The sequence below is a fragment of the Myotis daubentonii genome, chromosome 8 (assembly GCF_963259705.1).
Source record: "Myotis daubentonii chromosome 8, mMyoDau2.1, whole genome shotgun sequence".
Classification (NCBI taxonomy): domain Eukaryota; kingdom Metazoa; phylum Chordata; class Mammalia; order Chiroptera; family Vespertilionidae; genus Myotis; species Myotis daubentonii.
Window position 1 is genome coordinate 76,637,453 of NC_081847.1, and position 17,475 is coordinate 76,654,927.

The following is a 17,475-nucleotide window of genomic DNA, read 5'->3' on the forward strand; positions in this document are numbered from 1 at the left end:
TATTCAGCAGTAAGTATGATCATAGACACAAAATAATGCTCAAAGTGAGTAAAGAGGACAAGAAACTGAACATAAATCTCTCCCGGGAAAGTAAACTCTAACAACTACAGTTAATCTTCAATTAACTGGAAATATGGGGAGGGTGGAGGAGAGGTCATGGATAAATTCTACATTGTGGCTGCAACAGAACCTCATAAGTCTGAAGCGTATATTGCCTAGCAGTCTTAAGTACCAGTGATTCTTCTTATTTTATATGTCATGGATTTTTTTAAATCAATTATAAACAGCTGTGTGAAATGTTGAGTGAAGCAGTTAAATGTAATTGTGTTTCCCAGTTGTTTCTGGAGTGGCTCTGACTTCATCTCTCCTGGAATTATTTTTTTTCTTTTTTATTGGATTTATTGGGGTGACATTGTTTAATAAAATTATATAGGCTTCAGGTGTACAATTCTCTAACACATCATCCATATATTGTATTGTGTGTTCACCACCCCAAGTTCTCCTGGAATTATGAAGGGAAGGATTTAGGAGCAGAGTGGGAGGAGTTTGGCATATTGTACAGAAGAGCTCCACAGGAAACAAAGGGCCGAAAAGGGCGTGGCACCCTCTGCTCCCACCTCTTTCCACACACCTTTCTTTCCTGCTCACAGCCATTAACTCTGATTTCCTTCTGATCTGCCTCTTTTTCATTGGGCTTGCCCCGCCTGGGTCTGGTATAAGCGGCCACGTTTTCTTTTTTTTAAACTGTTTGCTTTTTAAAAAAAAAAAGAAAAAAAAAATATATATATATATTTTATGGATTTTTTACAGAGAGGAAGGGAGAGGAATAGAGAGTTAGAAACATCGATGAGAGAGAAACATCAATCAGTTGCCTCCTGCACACTCCCTACTGGGGATGTGCCTGCAACCAAGGTACATGCCCTTGACTGGAATCAAACCTGGGACCCTTCAGTCTGCAGGTTGATGCTCAATCCACTGAGCCAAACCAGTCAGGGCAAAGTGGCCACATTTTCATCAGCTCTCCAGCCGCTCTCTCCTGCCTCCCAAGAGATGTGGGTGCTTTATGAGAGCTCCATCCTTTCCTCCTGTCTGCCAGCATTGTCATGTTGTTTGGTTTTAATTGTGATTAATCTAGAAATTGTTTAATTCTCTCCCAGATAATTGATGATAATTAGTCCAAACTTCAGAAGGGAGTCTAGGCACAATCTGAAACCAAAGCAAAAGTTTATTTTGTTTGACATAGTGAAAAGTTCTGCAGATTTCTATCGCCTTCGAGTAATGTAGAAACAAATATGCAATTCAGGAGGCTCAGAACCTGAGATGGAACCATCATCCCTCTCTATGGGTGGTCCTTCAGAGAGGGGCAGCTCTTCCAGGGCTTTCTCATTCTCAATCATCGCACTTTGCAGAATGGAGAACCAGTCAGAATTGGTGTGGTGGTTGCACCGCAAGGCTTAATGCAGTCTTCTGTTAACTTGTCACCAAATTTGTGTTGTATGTCAGCACTAAAATAAAATGCCACAATGAGAAAAACGTAGTGTAATAGCAAAGGGACAAATAACCTGTGTGATTGGTTAAGACCACAGCCACATTAGAAAGCTGCGATGGAAAAGGCACTTTGAGAAAGGTATCTGGCCAGCCCTTGCCAAGGCAGAGGTTAATCTCTCCCGGGCCCGGCCACAGAAGCCGGAAGCCTGGAAAGGGCTTGTGTCCAAAAAAAATCAATTTCTAATTTGAAACAAAATCATTTTTGACTAACAGGGGTTCAGAACCCATTACTTTTTGCTGTACAGTCTGCTGACATTTCAGCACTTTCTGTTGTGCACAATGAATCCTAATAGTCATTTTATAATGTTGCTATACCAATCAATTTAACCAGGAGAAAGCTGTTACAATTCTGCAAAGTTTTCAGGAACAGCTTTCACTCATGGTTTTATTTTTTCATTAGGTTCTCCCCCCCCCCCCCCGCCTTCTTGGGGGAGGGGAGGGGTGAAGTGTTGCAGTGAAAAATTGAAACGTTTTCATCTTTTCAAGAGTTTTGTTTTAAGGCATTGTACTTGCAAGAATTAACTTCTTTTTCTACTCTTAAGAAAGGATATATTGTATTTTTCTCTTCTTTTATTCTAATACTAGAGGCTCGGTGCACGAATTTTGTGCATGGGTAGGGTCGCTAGGCCTGGCCGGTGATCAGGGCCAATCGGGGCCTTCCTGCTGCTGGCCGGGTCTCCCTTCATTCTGTGCTGCCCCGTGATGGTCAGCACGTGTCATAGTGAGCAATCAAACTCCCGGTCTCCCGGTCAAACTCCCGAGGGGACACTTTGCATATTAGCCTTTTATATATATACTAGGGGCCCGGTGCATGAAATTCGTGCACTGGGTGTGGGGCGGGGGGGAGTGTCCCTCAGCCCAGCCTGCCCCCTCTCACATACTGGGAACCCTCAGGCGTTGACCCCCATCACCCTCCAATCGCAGGATCGGCCCCTTGCCCAGGCCTGACGCCTCTGACAAAGGCGTCAGGCCTGGGCAGGGGACCCTCATTTCCCCCCATCACTGGTTCTGCCCCCAGCCCAGGCCTGATGCCTCTGGCCTGGGCATCCGGCCTGGGCAGCAGGGACCTGCAGTGGAAGCGGGGGGGGGGGGGGGGGGGGGCGCCGCGATCACGCGGGCTCCGCCCCTGCCCCTGCAGGATGCCTCTGGCTGAGGCGTCCGGCCCGGGCAGCGGGGACCCACAGCTGCAGCGGCCCCATGATCGTGGGCTTCGCTTTAGGCCTAGGCAAGGGACCCCTAGCTCCTGGGACTGCCAGCTTCGACCGTGCCCAGCTCCCATCGCTGGCTCCACCCCTACTTCCTGCTATCACTGGCCAGGGCGGAAAAGGCACCTGATTCTCCGATCATGGCTGGGGGGCAGGGCAAAGGCAGCCCCAGGGCTGCCTTTGCCCTGCCCCCCAGTTCTTAGCTCCCCCCTGGGTTTCCGATCACTGTCAGTGGCAGGGGGCTTCTTCCTGCTTTCCCTTTCGCCTCCCTGCATTGTGCCTACATATGCAAATTAACCACCATCTTGTTGGCAGTTAACTGCCAATCTTAGTTGGCAGTTAATTTGCATATAGCCCTGATTAGCCAATGAAAAGGGTATCGTCGTACGCCAATTACCATTTTTCTCTTTTATTAGTGTAGATAGATGGATCATTAACAAAATTATGGTATACTTGGTCATTGAGGGAGGTCCCTGTGAGTCATTCTGCTCATTGCAGACCTGGTATACACAGATCCCAGGACAGGGCAACGTTATTGCCTTGCTGTTTGATGTGGTACCCAACCAACCAAAGGGGAGACACTCGCCAAGGTGTGCTGCAAAGGGTTCAACACCTGTTTCTCATGAGGCCAGTGACCTCCCACCAGTTGCCTAAGTTACACCACTTGGCTTATCATCTCCTTAACTGTTTTCCCTTTTTAGTGTCCGAATTTTTTAATATACTTTTCTTCTGTTTTATATCCTTTATTTCTTTTGTTGTCCTTTAATTGTTAAGTACTATATAGGATGTTTACTGCAGTACTGTTAATCTTTATTATCAGTCTCTTTCTCCTTTTCCTCTCCTACCCCCTCACCATTCTGCCAACTTTATACATACTAAACATGTAAAAAAAAAAAAAAAGGACCTGACTCTTGTTTCAAGAAATAACCTTGAGATCACAAAAATATTCACAGTATTGTCAAAATTACACTTGAAATGTAAATTGTTTTTCAATCAACAGTGCTTGGAATGTTCTATTTTAGTTGCTTTTATTGAGCTACGTGACGTTCTTTAGGGAGAGATTCCTTAAATCTAAACTTAGTTGAGAACTTCTGAGCCACAGGCGCAAATCTGGAAGCACCAGCCTTCATTTCTCTTTTTTCTTTCCTACGCAGTGATGTTTTTATTCTCGCCAAGCCTGTCTCAAACCTTTTCTGAGCAATCACTGATTCCCTTTCACAGGAGCCCACGAAGCTGAGGACATTTTTCCAGTTATGCGAAAGGTCTGGCAGAGGCTGTGAGGCACTGAACACGCATGTTAGATCAGGGCTTGTCACTGCCAACTCCTACATCAGCCATCAAAAGCCACTGCTACATTTAGAGCCACCTCCTGTTTATTCCTCTTTCATTGATCTCCCAATCCCCTTAAAACTGTGACTTTGAGTGAGGCTGAATCTCGAATAATTCCAATCTACCAGATGGTGTTGACCACGCCTTTCATTTTGTCTTTGGGTGTTTTAGGTTATGTATATACAGCAGCTGTCACTGATTGATCGAGGCTCCTGGGGGGCTTCCAAGTGCACTTGTCTTTTACTGGAAGAGGGTTATGGAAGACCCATCTGAAATGAGGAGTAATTTCTGAAGCTCTAGTTGCTCCTCTAAGTGCATCTGGGCTCACAGCAATGCAAGTGTTTTCTAGCCGTGATGGAGTCATGGGTCATGTGATTAAAGAAGTAAACAAGGCCCAGCTGGTGTGGCTCAGTGGTTGAGCATAGACCTATGAACCAGGAGGTTCGGTTAGATTCCCAGTTAAGGCATATGCCCAGGTTGCAGGCTTGATCCCCAGTGTGGGGCGTGCAGGAGTCAGCAGATCAGTGATTCTCTAATCATTAATGTTTTTATCTCTCTCCTTCTCCCTTCCTCTCTGAAATAAAAACATATATACACACACACACACACACACACACACACACACACACACACACACTAGAGGCCTGATGCACGAAAATTCATGCAAGAGTAGGCCTTCCTTCCCCTGGCTGCTGGCAATGGCTTTCCTCTGGCACCTTGGACCCAGGCTTCCTTCCTCTGGCCGCTGGCAGGCAACCGGGACCTCGGGCGGCTTTGTCCAGGCCCCGGCTTTGTCAGGAAGGACATTGGAATGATGTCTGGTCTATCCAGTATAATTAGCATATTACCCTTTTATTAGTATAGATAGATAGATAGATAGATAGATAGATAGATAGATAGATAGATAGATAGAAGTAAACAAGCTGGAGTATCCAAAGTACAAAATCCAATCCCATTTTGCCTCTAAGGAGCATTTACTTATGTTTATTTTTTAGTAGCATCATCATTATGATTATCTGTTTCATCATTAGAAAAGGTAGCACAAGATATCACTTCTGATTTCCAGAAGGCCAAGCTAAAAGATCTGTTAAAAGTTGATGCCTTTATTAATAGAACACAGAAGATAAGTATAGTACAGGGATAATCTCAGACATGTAGATTAAATTGTCCTGCCCAGGCCACTCAAAAAAGGAATTCAAATGCAAGAAACTAGCATTGAGAGTTGAAGTTACTATATATGGCATATTGTAACTTAAACCGGAGCCTGTACATTTTCCATCTTCTATAATAGAAAGAAGTATCTCAAAATACTATATAATTTACTTATTATTTATATTTTACTTTTCTCCCACTAGAATATAAGCACCCCATATGTTCACTGTTGTAGGGCCTAGACCAGTGGTTCTCAATCTTCCTAATGCCATGACCCTTTAATACAGTTCCTCATGTTGTGGTGAACCCCAGCCATAAAATTATTTTTGTTGCTACTTCATAACTGTAATTTTGCTACTGTTAAGAATCGTAATGTAAATATCTGATATGCAGGATATATTTTCATTGTTACAAATTGAACATAATTAAAGCATAGTGATTAATCACAGAAACAATATGTAATTATATATGTGTTTTCCGATGGTCTTAGGTGACCCCTGTGAAAGGGTCGTTGGACCCCCAAAGGGGTTGCGACCCACAGGTTGAGAACTGCTGCCCTAGACCATTGCTTAATATGTGGTAGATGCACATTATATATTTGTTAGGAGAATTAAGGTGACATTATAGATACTGGTTTTTCTCTCTGTGTCCTTGCCCACAAAAAGGACCTAATCATTTGAACCTTTTGACCCCATTACCTAAAATGATTCAGTGATTTAAGAAATGCATATGCTTGTCCCTCCGGAGTCCTTATGGTGATTGATTGGCAATGTCAAAAAGATAACAGTAGAGTCTTAAAAATAGCACTACCTTGAAAGTCAAGAAAACTTTGGGGTTCTTTATTTTCTCTTACTCTAATTGAGATTTAATCTACATACAATAAAATTGCGTAGGTCTTTACTCCGCATTTGAAAACCATTCGCAATTGTATATATCTATGTAACCACCACCCAATTAAGATGTAGTCTATGTCCATTGTTCATGACAATTCCCTTGTGCCTTTCTAGTAGTTCTCCCATGAGGCCTCTCTTCTCAGCTTGCAGATGGCTGTGTTCTCCTTGTGTCCTCACAAAGCCTTTTTGCTGTGAGCACATACCCCTGGTGTATCCCTCTTCTTATAAGGACACCAGTTATATTGGACTAGTGGCCCGGTGCACAAATTCATGTACATAAAAGGAAATTAATTAGAAGAAATATTTTAATATCGCTATTTGCCCTTTTTCTATAATAGAAGTGTCAACCAAATTCCTGATCGACAATGACAGATGGAAACACACACATGATTGGTGCCAGCGAGAGCTTTATATGTATCGCACATGCACGAGTCAACTTAGCCTTTTATAGATATAGAATAAACTTGCTTAATTAGACCTGCTTTCTGATGTGACTAAACTTTTTCCAGCCCAGTGAAGCACCTCAAATTCTCTTACAGGTAATTGTCAGCAACACAGCAGTAAATATCAACATGAAGCAGATTATTATTGTAGATCACGCAGGGAGAACAAAGGGTAAAATATTTAACTGCAGCAGTGTTTGACTATATTCTGCACAGTGAGAAAACCTGAAGTCATTTTCAAGGTCTACCATTTCTTCTTTTCAGTCGGGTCAAGTTTCTAAACTTTCTATATCTCCATTTTCCAGCTAATGAAAAGAAAATAGGATTCCACTGAGTCTCCTATCTACCTACTCCAGGACTTCTGTGAGGATCAAATGAGATGAGGCATGGGAAAACACTTCACAGGTTAAAGTGTAAAATGTTTGCACCTGGCTATAAAGCAAGTTGTGTTCCTGGGCTGAAGAAACTCCAAGGAGGCTGGTCACTAGGGAGAGGAAGCTGGGCATTGCTATGTGACGTCATTACTCCATGCCCACAGCAACCGTTTCCAGGCTGGGCTGGGCTCTGGGCCACATTTTTGTGCCCTGGGGTCTCGGCAGCATAGGCTGCGATTTGGTGGGCTGTCGCTCCGTGGTGGTGGAGGAGCCTGTGTCCCACTTCGGGGAAGCCGAGTGTTGCTTTGTGGGCGCCAGGTCTGTGGTGCCATTTCTCTGTAGTTGGCCAGTGCGTGTCATGGCAGCTCCTGCATTGAGTGTCTGCCCCCTAGTGTTCAGTGTGCATCATAGCAACCAGTCAGATGGAGGGAGGAACACTTGGCATATTAGCCTTTTATATATACAGATTATGGCCCATCCATCTGACCTTGGTTAACCTTAATTACCTCTGTGAAGGCTCTCTCTGCAAATGCGTTCTGAGGTATACTGTGGTTAGAACTTCAGCATAGGAATTAGGCAAGGGGAGAGGACATAATTTAGTTCATAACAATTACTTTTTTCTTAGTCTCTATGCCTTTTATCTTTTCTTATCTCATTACACTGTGTGGGACTTCCATTACAATGTAGAATAAAACATGCCTGGTCTCACAGGAAAGCAGGTATTCTTTCACCGTTACATGTGGTTTTAGCTGTAGGTTTTTTGTAAATGCTATTTATCATGTTATAAAGGTTCTCACCTCATTTGCTGAGAGTTATTATTGTAATGAGTATAGAATTTCATCAAAACTTTTTCTGTACCCATTGAGGTGGTCAGAGTGTAAATTCATAAAAACTTTAGAAAACAGTTTGGTATTTTTTACTAAAGATAAATAACAAGCCTTCTGTATCCAAGCAGTTTCTTTCTAGGTATATATACTAGAGAGAATCTCATGGACATAGTGTTTAACTTACAAACATGTTCATAGCTGTATAATCAGTCAGGGTAGGCTGATCACTGTGGTAACAAGTGAACAGAAAAAACATCAGTGGTTTAAAGAAGAAATTTTTCCTCCTGTAATGGTCCAGGGTAAGAGTTCAGGTTGACAGCAGCTCTGCTCCAAAAAATGATGGCTCTGCCTTCTTTTTGTGCCTTCCAAGGTCACCTTGAGCATTGCAGTGACACTGGGGTGGGGAACTTGGTCCATGGCCAAATCTGGCCCACCACCGATTTTTGCAAATAAGTTTAATTGGAACGCAGCCATTTCCATGTTTTGCATATTGTCTGTGGCTGCTTTTGTGCTGCAACAGTGGAGTTGCATGTTTGCAACAGGATCTGGATGGCTCACAAAGCCCAGCACATTTACCATCTGACCTTTACAGGAAACTGTTGGTTGGCCCTGCCATAGCAGGTCAGCAAGGACAAGGAAGGGTATGAAAAAGTACATGTGAAAGGTTATTATAGGACAGACCTGAAGTGGCACATATACTGTCCACTAGTTTTCCTCCTGACCACACATAATTACAAGAGGGACTAGGAAATGTAATCTAGCTGTGTACCCAGGAAGAGGGGATGAGAGTGCATTTGAGTGGGTAACTGGCATCCTCAGCCACAGCAGCATCTTTTCAATAGCCTCAAACCAGAAACACTCCCAACATCCACCAATAGTAGGATGGATAGTCATAATTGCATAAATGGAACACTGCATAGCACAGAAAACAAACCGCAGCTACGTAAATCATCAGCACAGACAAACTCTCAAATATAAAAATGAGCAAAAGAAGTCTTAAGAGGAAAATATATAGTATATTTCTATTTTATAAAGTTCAAAAGCAGCAAAACAATGACATTTAGGGGATGCATATCTCACTGGTAAAACTGTAAAGAACAAAAAGGGAATAATGGGATGGCGGCTGGTTTGTTCCTGTGTTTCAGGGGAAGAGGTGACGGGGATGGACATTGGTGAGGCTCCCAGGCGGCAAAGCTACCAGGACTTCATTTCTGGGTTTGAAAAGGGGTCACACGGGCATTTTCTATATCACTCACTCTTTAAACTAAACTGAATGTATAATGTAGCTCAGCTGTTTTTAAAATGAAAAATAAAACAAAGGGCCTGGAGTTTTCCTAGACATTGAACTCTATAAGAAGTTATCTTATCATGAGGTATTGATTGGTGGGTGGGCAGACACAGACCCAGCCATATGGAAGTAGGACTTGATCATTATGTCCAATTCTATCTGTGTATGCAGAAATGTATGTTTATTTACATAAATGTATTCACATATATTTACCCATATATAAACATATATACTTAAGTATGAAATTTATCAGCCTAATGGATAATATTCTTACCAGCACTTTTATTTTTTAAATGTGTATATTGTCTGTGTGTGTGTATGTGTGTGTAAATATAGAGGAATGTGTAATTCTATGAATATGCATAACTGTATGTAACTGTTGGTATACTAAACACTAAATCAAATTTTATAGAAGGAATGAATATAATTAAAAGCTGATATATGGCTTTCTAGAAACTTAATAAGTGATAGATCCTAAAGAATTTTAAAAAAGGAATAAAGTTCCTGTAAGGCATAGTACTCACACATTCTGGATCTCTACCCGTTGGTGTTGCTCTGTGCCTCAGTGCAGTCATTCCTAACTTCTCTGGGCTTCATAACCTTTCATAATTTGATGAAAGCTCTGGTCCCTTTGCCCAGGAAAATGAATGAGCAAATAGACACACATTATTGTAACTACACTTAGGAGGCAGCCACACATTCCTGAAGCACACACATGGATCTCATTAGAAGTCCTTGGACCTTCTGTTAAAAGTTTTACTTTCTCCCTGCACTTTCCCTTGGGTCGGGAGCTCACGGACCCTCTGCCTGGCCCGGTGGTTCTCAGGTGACATTCCCATGAGGCCCTGGCACACTCACGAGACCCCTGCGCCTCCCACAGACCCTGGGGCAGGGCTTGGTGGGGGTCCAGCTGGGGTCCCCCTCCAGTGCCTGAGGGTCTGGGGTTCAGCCCAGTTGCCGAATGACCTTGACCCAGCTCCCTCTCAGGCTGGCATGAATGCGTGTGTTGGTGCCTAGCCTCTGTTTCATATTGCAAATATAAATAAATAAAGGAGACAATTTAAGACCAAAAAAAATAGAAAAAAAAGTTTTACTTTCTGTTCTTCCCATCAAATGTCAATTGTCTCAACCAAACTTTTGTTGGAAGTATCAAAACAGAAAAAGATGAGACTAATGTTGAGGCCTATGTGACTAAAAAGACATTCATTCCATCGCCCCCAGGCAGCCCTTCCTTCTCGCCTCCCCCACAAGGCCTTCTCAGTTGCTGCTACTCTCAGGTGCTTATTTTAATTTCCCCTCCATCCCCAAACACTGCCCAGCCAGTTGTAGGTGTGGTGAATGGCTTCACCTGCCTCCCTTCTCTCTCTTTTACTCTGTTCTAAATTCTAGCACAAAAGTAATCTCTCCAAAGGCCATTTGTTGTTTTTTAGAGAAAGATGTTTATTTACATAACAAATTAGGGTTCCTTTTGTTCATTTGTTGTTGTTTTATTGACTTCAGAGAGAGGAAGGGAGAGGGAGAGAGAAATAGGAACATCAATGATGAGAAAGAATCATTGATGGGCTTTCTCTTACCTGCCCACTACTGGGGATCGAGCCTGAAACCCGGGCATGTGCCCCTGACTGGGAATCAAACCATGACCTTCTGGTTCTTAGGTCTATGCTCAACCACCGGCCACACCTGCTGGGCCCAGTTGTTGTTTTTAATGGTTATTACTGCTGCTTTGTTTTATTTTTTAGGCCAGCTAGCAGTGTTGAGTTTGCAGTACAGACCTTGATTGTATTTAAAACCCAGCCTTGCTCTTAGCAGCCCTGTGATAATGGACATGCTGCTTGACCTTTTCTCACTTTCCACTTCCTACTCCATAAAATGAGGACAATAATATAAATTAAGGACTAATGAGATAATGCATTTAAAGTGATTAGCAAGGTACAGGACATAGTGTGCTCAATAAATATTTCCTGGATATACCAAACATGTAGCCTTGAGCTTGTTAATCTAGTGCTTTTGCTAACTCCATGCTCCCTATTCCTTCTGTCAAAATTCCACCTCCTGCGTTGTCTCCCCTACAGCTGATGTGATCTCTCTCCCTTGTTAATTCCTCAGACTTTTCATCCTATTTAATATGCAGTAACTAGCAGAATGGTGAAAACTCCTGGATCAAAGTGTCTGGGCAGGAATGCTGGCTCCGTCACATATAGCTTTGTGACCTTGGCAGGTCATGTAAGTCCCTATGGCTCATTTCCTTACCTGGAAATTAGATATAAAAATAGTGTCTATCGCAAAGGGTTTTATGAAATGGCCCAACTATAGAGATAGAGCTGGGGGGAGGGGGAGGGCAGTAACAGACCAGTCAGGATGAAGGGAACTACAAATGGGCATAAGGGGCCTTTTTGGTGTGTGGAAATATTATAGAACTGGGTTGTAAAAATAAATAAGCAAATACTATGACAAAAATGTTTAAAACTTGGTTGTGCCCATGATTTCATAGCTGAACAGATTTGCTACTATTATCAAACTGTACAACTAAGATGGTTAAAATTTACAGTATTCAAATTATACTTTAATGAAACTGTTTATTATAAAAGAATATATGGTATATGGAAAAGAGGAGAGTGCCAGGCACATACTGAGCATACTGCACCTGTTGTTACTGCTGTATACTGCTTTGGGTCATTTACTGTATTGCTGAGAGTAACTCATCCTCTTGCTCTCACACCTTCTTTCCCCTCCTCCTAAACTAAGCTTGAGCTTAATCCTGGCACCAGCGCTTGCCTGTTGTTCGGTGCTAGACAAATATTTACTGACTGAATGCACTGTGTGGACTGAGGACTAATGTCTAGTGTAGGAATGTACTGGTTTGGGTTGAGGGTTCCACAGGTTTGTGTACACAAAAGACAGTTGTGCATTTGGGTGGCTAGTGGTTTACATCCATCCATAACAGTGAGCAGTTAATACTGAGCATAGTTGAGAATGCCAGGGTCCGTGATGATTGCTCTTGCTTTCTCCAGTTCTGATTTCCTGGGTCACACCTAAACTGTTCCGTTCCTGAAGTTAGCAGACTATGTGCTTGGCATTTTAGGGCCTGGGATTCCCAACACACCAAAGCTATCTTTGTGTTATTTGAATATTCACCCTTTTCTCAAAGAAAGATTGAATCTTCCCAAATAACTTCCTTAAGCAGCCTGGATTGTCGTTTCCCAAGAATCAGAAGAAGACTGTAAATAAGCGTTCCAGAAAAAAGACAGGGATGTTTTGTGTTATTTGGAAAATAATATTAAGAAGGAGAAGTTATTATTATTAGAAATACTAATAACTAGAAACAAACAACCACAACAAATATTCATGTCCGTATCTTCTTCTTCTTTAGCACTTCAGGAAAGAAGTTATGCACATTGCTTGTTAGAGAGGAGCAGAGGCCACATGGGCCCAGGATGGTTAGTTGAGCATCTCTTCCAGTGAAACACTTCCTTTAGCCAGTGTAGAGTCTTTGAAAGAAACATTCAAGGTTCATGTCTACCTTGAAAGCTTTGGGGGCAGGATAAGTTTAATTTTGGGGGGAATGGAGGTATAGAGTGCTGGAATCTTCTATTTTGTCAAAGAGAAGAATGATCTTTTATTATGTTCGTTAAGGGGAATGAAATAAAGCAATCTACCGTCTTGGGCATTTTCACAGTAAACCCAACCCAGCAGGAATATGAGAGGAATCAGGTTTTTTAAAAAGCTCTAGTTAGTCTGTTACTGCACAAATGTGCTTTTTTAAAACAAGATATTGCAGATCTCTGATGCTCACAAAATCAAAACAACCCGCTGAGTTTTCCATCTGTCATTGTTTCATCTCACGGGGGAATGGGGGATGCTTAATTTCAAAGCTTAGGAATTCCTATAATCTCTAATATATTACTCAGAATGGGCTTTTCCATTTCTTTTTATTGACTTCCCAAATTGTTTCCTTTATTGTTCATACAGGGACAATGACAGGAGTTAGAAAGGATGCGTCCACATCTCCTAGAAAGGATGCGTCCACATCTCCTATAACAACCGAAAACCAAAAGGATCTTTTAAGCACATCGTCATTCCAACACGAATCCTCCCGGTAAGCGTTGGGTGTTCTTTGATTTAATATTCTCCAGAGAAGAGCATTTTTTAAATTTTGTGTTTTTTTTTTATTATTATTAGTTAAGGTATTACAAATGTGTCCTCATCCCCCCCATTAACCCTCAACCTCCCCCCCACACACAAACTCATGCTCCCATCCCCCTGTTGTCCATGTCCATTGGTTTGGCTTATATACATGTATACAAGTCCTTCTGTTGATCTCTTCCCCTTACCCCCGCCCTCCCCTACTTTCCTTCTGGGGATTGATAGCCTGATTGCTGTTTCTCAGTCTTTGGGTCTGTCCCTTTTCATCAGTCTATGTTGTTCTCTATAATCCACAAATGAGTGAGATCATGTGGTATTTATCTTTCTCTGACTGGCTTATTTCACTTAGCATAATGCTCTCCAGTTCCATCCATGCTGTTGCAAAAGGCAAGAGTTCCTTTTTTTTTACCGCAGCATAGTATTCCATTGTGTATATGTACCACAGTTTTCTAATCCACTGATCTGCTGATGGGCACTTAGGCTGTTTCCAAATCTTAGCTATGGTGAATTGTGCTGCTATGAACATAGGGGTGCATATATCCTTTCTAATTGGCGTTTCTGGTTTCTTGGGATATATTCCTAGTAGTGGGATCACTGGGTCAAATGGGAGTTCCATTTTTAGTCTTCTGAGGTAGCTCCATACTGTTCTCCACAGTGGCTGCACCAGTCTGCATTCCCACCAGCAGTGGAGAAGGGTTCCTTTTTCTCCACATCCTCTCCAACACTTGTTGTTTGTTGATTTGTTGATGATAGCCATTCTGACAGGTGTGAGATGATAACGCATTGTTGTTTTGATTTGCATCTCTCGTATAATTAGTGACTTTGAGCAGGTTTTCATATGTCTTTCGGCCTTCTGCATGTCCTCTTCGAAAAGTGTCTATCTATGTCCGTTGCCCATTTTTTTATTGGATTGTTTATCTTCCTTTTGTTAAGTTTCATGAGATCCCTGTAAATGTTGGAAATTAAACCCTTATCGGTGGTATCATTGGTAAATATGTTCTCCCATGTAGTGGGTCTTCTTGTTGTTTTGTTGATGGTTTCCTTTGCTGTGCAAAAGCTTTTAATTTTGATGTAGTCCCATTTGTTTATTTTCTCTTTAGTTTCCATTGCCCTAGGAGCATTATCAGAGAAGAAATTTCTTCGGCATATGTTTGCGATTTCGCTGCCTGTGGATTCCTCTAGTATTTTTATGGTTTCCCTTCTTACGTTTAAGTCTTTTATCCATTTTGAGTTTATTTTTGTGTATGGTGTGAGTTGGTGATCTAGTTTCATCCTTTTGCATGTATCTGTCCAATTTTCCCAACACCATTTATTGAAAAGACTGTCTTGACTCCATTGTATGCTCTTGCCTCCTTTGTCGAATATTAATTGGGCATAGTGGTTTGGGTCGATTTCTGGGGTCTCTATTCTATTCCATTGATCTATATGTCTGTTCTTGTGCCAGTACCAAGCTGTTTTAAGAACAGTGGCTTTGTAATACAGTTTGATATCTGGTATTGAGATCCCACCTACTTTGTTCTTTCTCAGGATTGCTGCAGCTATTCGGGGTCTTTTTTTATTCCAGATGAATTTTTGGAACGTTCGTTCTAGATTTGTGAAAAATGCCGTTGGTAATTTAATGGGGATTGCATTGAATCTATACATTGCTTTGGGTAGTATGGACATTTTGATGATGTTGATTCTACCAATCCATGAACACGGTATATTCTTCCATCTGTTTATGTCTTCCTCTATCTCTTTTTTCAGTGTCCTGTAGTTTTCAGCATATAAGTCTTTTACCTCCTTAGTTAAGTTTATTCCTAGGTATTTTAATTTTTTTGGTGCAATGGTAAATGGGATTGCTTCTGTAGTTTCACTTTCTGTAAGTTCACTATTGGTGTAAAGAAATGCCATGGATTTCTTAGCATTAATTTTGTATCCTGCTACATTGCCGAATTCATTTATTAAGTCTAATAATTTTTTGATGGAGTCTTTAGGGTTCTGTATGTACAGTATCATGTCATCTGCAAATAAGGACAGTTTTACTTCTTCTTTTCCAATCTGGATGCCTTTTATTTCTTCTTCGTGTCTGATCGCAATGGCTAGTACTTCCAGTACTATGTTGAACAGGAGTGGAGAGAGGGGGCATCCCTGTCTTGTTCCTGTTTTTAGGGGGAATGGTTTTAGTTTTTGCCCATTGATTATGATGTTGGCTGTGGGTTTGTCATATATGGCTTTTATTATGTTGAGGTATGATCCCTCAATTCCTATCTTGCTGAGAGTTTTTATCAAGAAAGGGTGTTGGATTTTGTCAAATGCTTTTTCCGCATCAATTGATATGACTATGTGGTTTTTTTCCTCTCAATTTGTTTATGTGATGTATCACGTTTATTGATTTGCGGATATTGTACCATCCTTGCATCCCTGGGATAAATCCTACTTGGTCATGGTGTATGATCTTTTTGATGTACTGCTGGATCCGATTTGCTAGGATTTTGTTGAGGATTTTGGCATCTATGTTCATGAGGGATATTGGCCTATAATTCTCTTTCATTGTATTGTCTTTATCTGGTTTTGGGATTAGGGTGATGTTGGCTTCATAGAATGAGCTGGGAAGTGTTCCTTCCTCTTGGATCTTTTGACATAGTCTGAGGAGGATAGGTTTTAGGTCTTCCTTGAATGTTTGGTAAAACTCCCCTGTGAAGCCATCTGGCCCCGGGCTTTTGTTTGCTGGAAGCTTTTTGATTACTGCTTCGATTTCTTCCATAGTTATTGGCCTATTGAGATTTTTAGATTCTTCCTGGTTAAGTTTTGGAAGGTTGTATTTATCTAGGAATATGTCCATTTCCTCCAGGTTGTCTAGTGTGTTGGAGTAGAGTTGTTCATAGTATTTTCTAACAATCCTTTGTATTTCTATGGGGTCTGTTGTTATTTCTCCTCTTTCATTTCTGATTTTGTTTATTTGGGTCCTCTCTCTTTGTTTCTTGGTGAGCCTGGCTAGAGGTGTATCAATCTTGTTTATCCTTTCAAAGAACCAGCTCTTGGTTTTGTTGATCTTTTGTATTGTTTTTTTGGTCTCTATGTCGTTTATCTCCGCTCTGATCTTTGTTATTTCCTTCCTTCTGCTTACAGTGGGCTTTTTTTGTTGCTCTCTTTCTAATTCTTCGAGTTGTAGAGTTAGGTCATTTATTCTCATTGTTTCTTGTTTCTTGCAGTAGGCTTGTAGAGCTACGAACTTCCCTCTCAAGACTGCTTTTGCTGTGTCCCATCGGTTTTGGATTGTTGTGTTTTCATTGTCATTTGTTGGCATGATGTTTTTTATTTCTTCTTTGATCTCACTGGTGAGCCAGTCGTTGTTTAATAGCATGCTATTTAGTCTCCATGTGTTTGATTTTTTTGGATTGTTTTTGTTGTAGTTGATTTCCAGTTTTATGCCTTTGTGGTCTGAGAAGATACTTGATATGATTTCAATTTTCTTGAATTTGAAGAGACTTTGTCTGTGACCCAATATATGGTCTATCTTTGAAGATGACAAATGTGCACCTGAGGAGAATGTATATTCTGTGGCTTTGGGGTGAAATGTTCTGAAGATGTCAATTAATTCCATCTGATCTAGTGAGTCATTTAGGATTGATGTTTCTTTGCTGAGTTTCTGTTTAGAGGATTTGCCCAATGGAGATAATGGGGTGTTAAGGTCCCCTACTATGATTGTATTGCTGTCAATCTCTCCCTTGATCTTCTCCAGAAGATTTCTTACGTATTTGGGTGCTCCTATATTGGGTGCATATATATTTACCAAAGTTATTTCTTCTTGTTGGACTGCTCCCTTTAGTATTATGAAGTGGCCTTCTTGATCTTTTTTTATGTCCTTCACTTTGAGATCTAATTTGTCAGATATAAGTATTGCTACCCCGGCTTTTTTTTCACTTCCATTGGCCTGAAAAACCTTTTTCCATCCCTTCACCATCAGTCTGTGTGCGTCTTTTTTTCTGAGGTGGGTTTCCTGTAGACAGCAGATATATGGGTCATGTTTTCTTATCCACTCATTTACCCTATGCCTTTTGACTGGGGAATTTAATCCATTTACATTTAAAGTTATTATTGATAGAAACTTGTTAGTCGCCATTTTTGTTCTTTACTGCTGCGTTCCTTCTTTGTTTCATGTTTTTTTCTATTTACAGCAGACCCTTTAGCATTTCTTGCATTGCTGGTTTGGTTGTAATAAACTCCCGTAGACCGTTTTTGTCTGTGAAGCTCCTGATTTGACCCTCAATTTTGATTGATAGCCTCGCTG

General features: G+C 41.3%; 1 protein-coding gene across 3 annotated transcripts in view; it reads left to right on the plus strand.

The window, feature by feature from the left end:
- Positions 1–17,475, plus strand: part of KIAA1328 (KIAA1328 ortholog) — a 173,337-nt gene that overhangs the window by 127,325 nt on the left and 28,537 nt on the right. For all 3 annotated transcript variants that reach the window (XM_059707184.1, XM_059707182.1, XM_059707183.1), the window contains one exon: positions 13,029–13,155. In XM_059707184.1, coding sequence (XP_059563167.1) covers positions 13,029–13,155 — 127 coding nt within the window. The remainder of the gene's footprint in view (positions 1–13,028; positions 13,156–17,475) is intronic.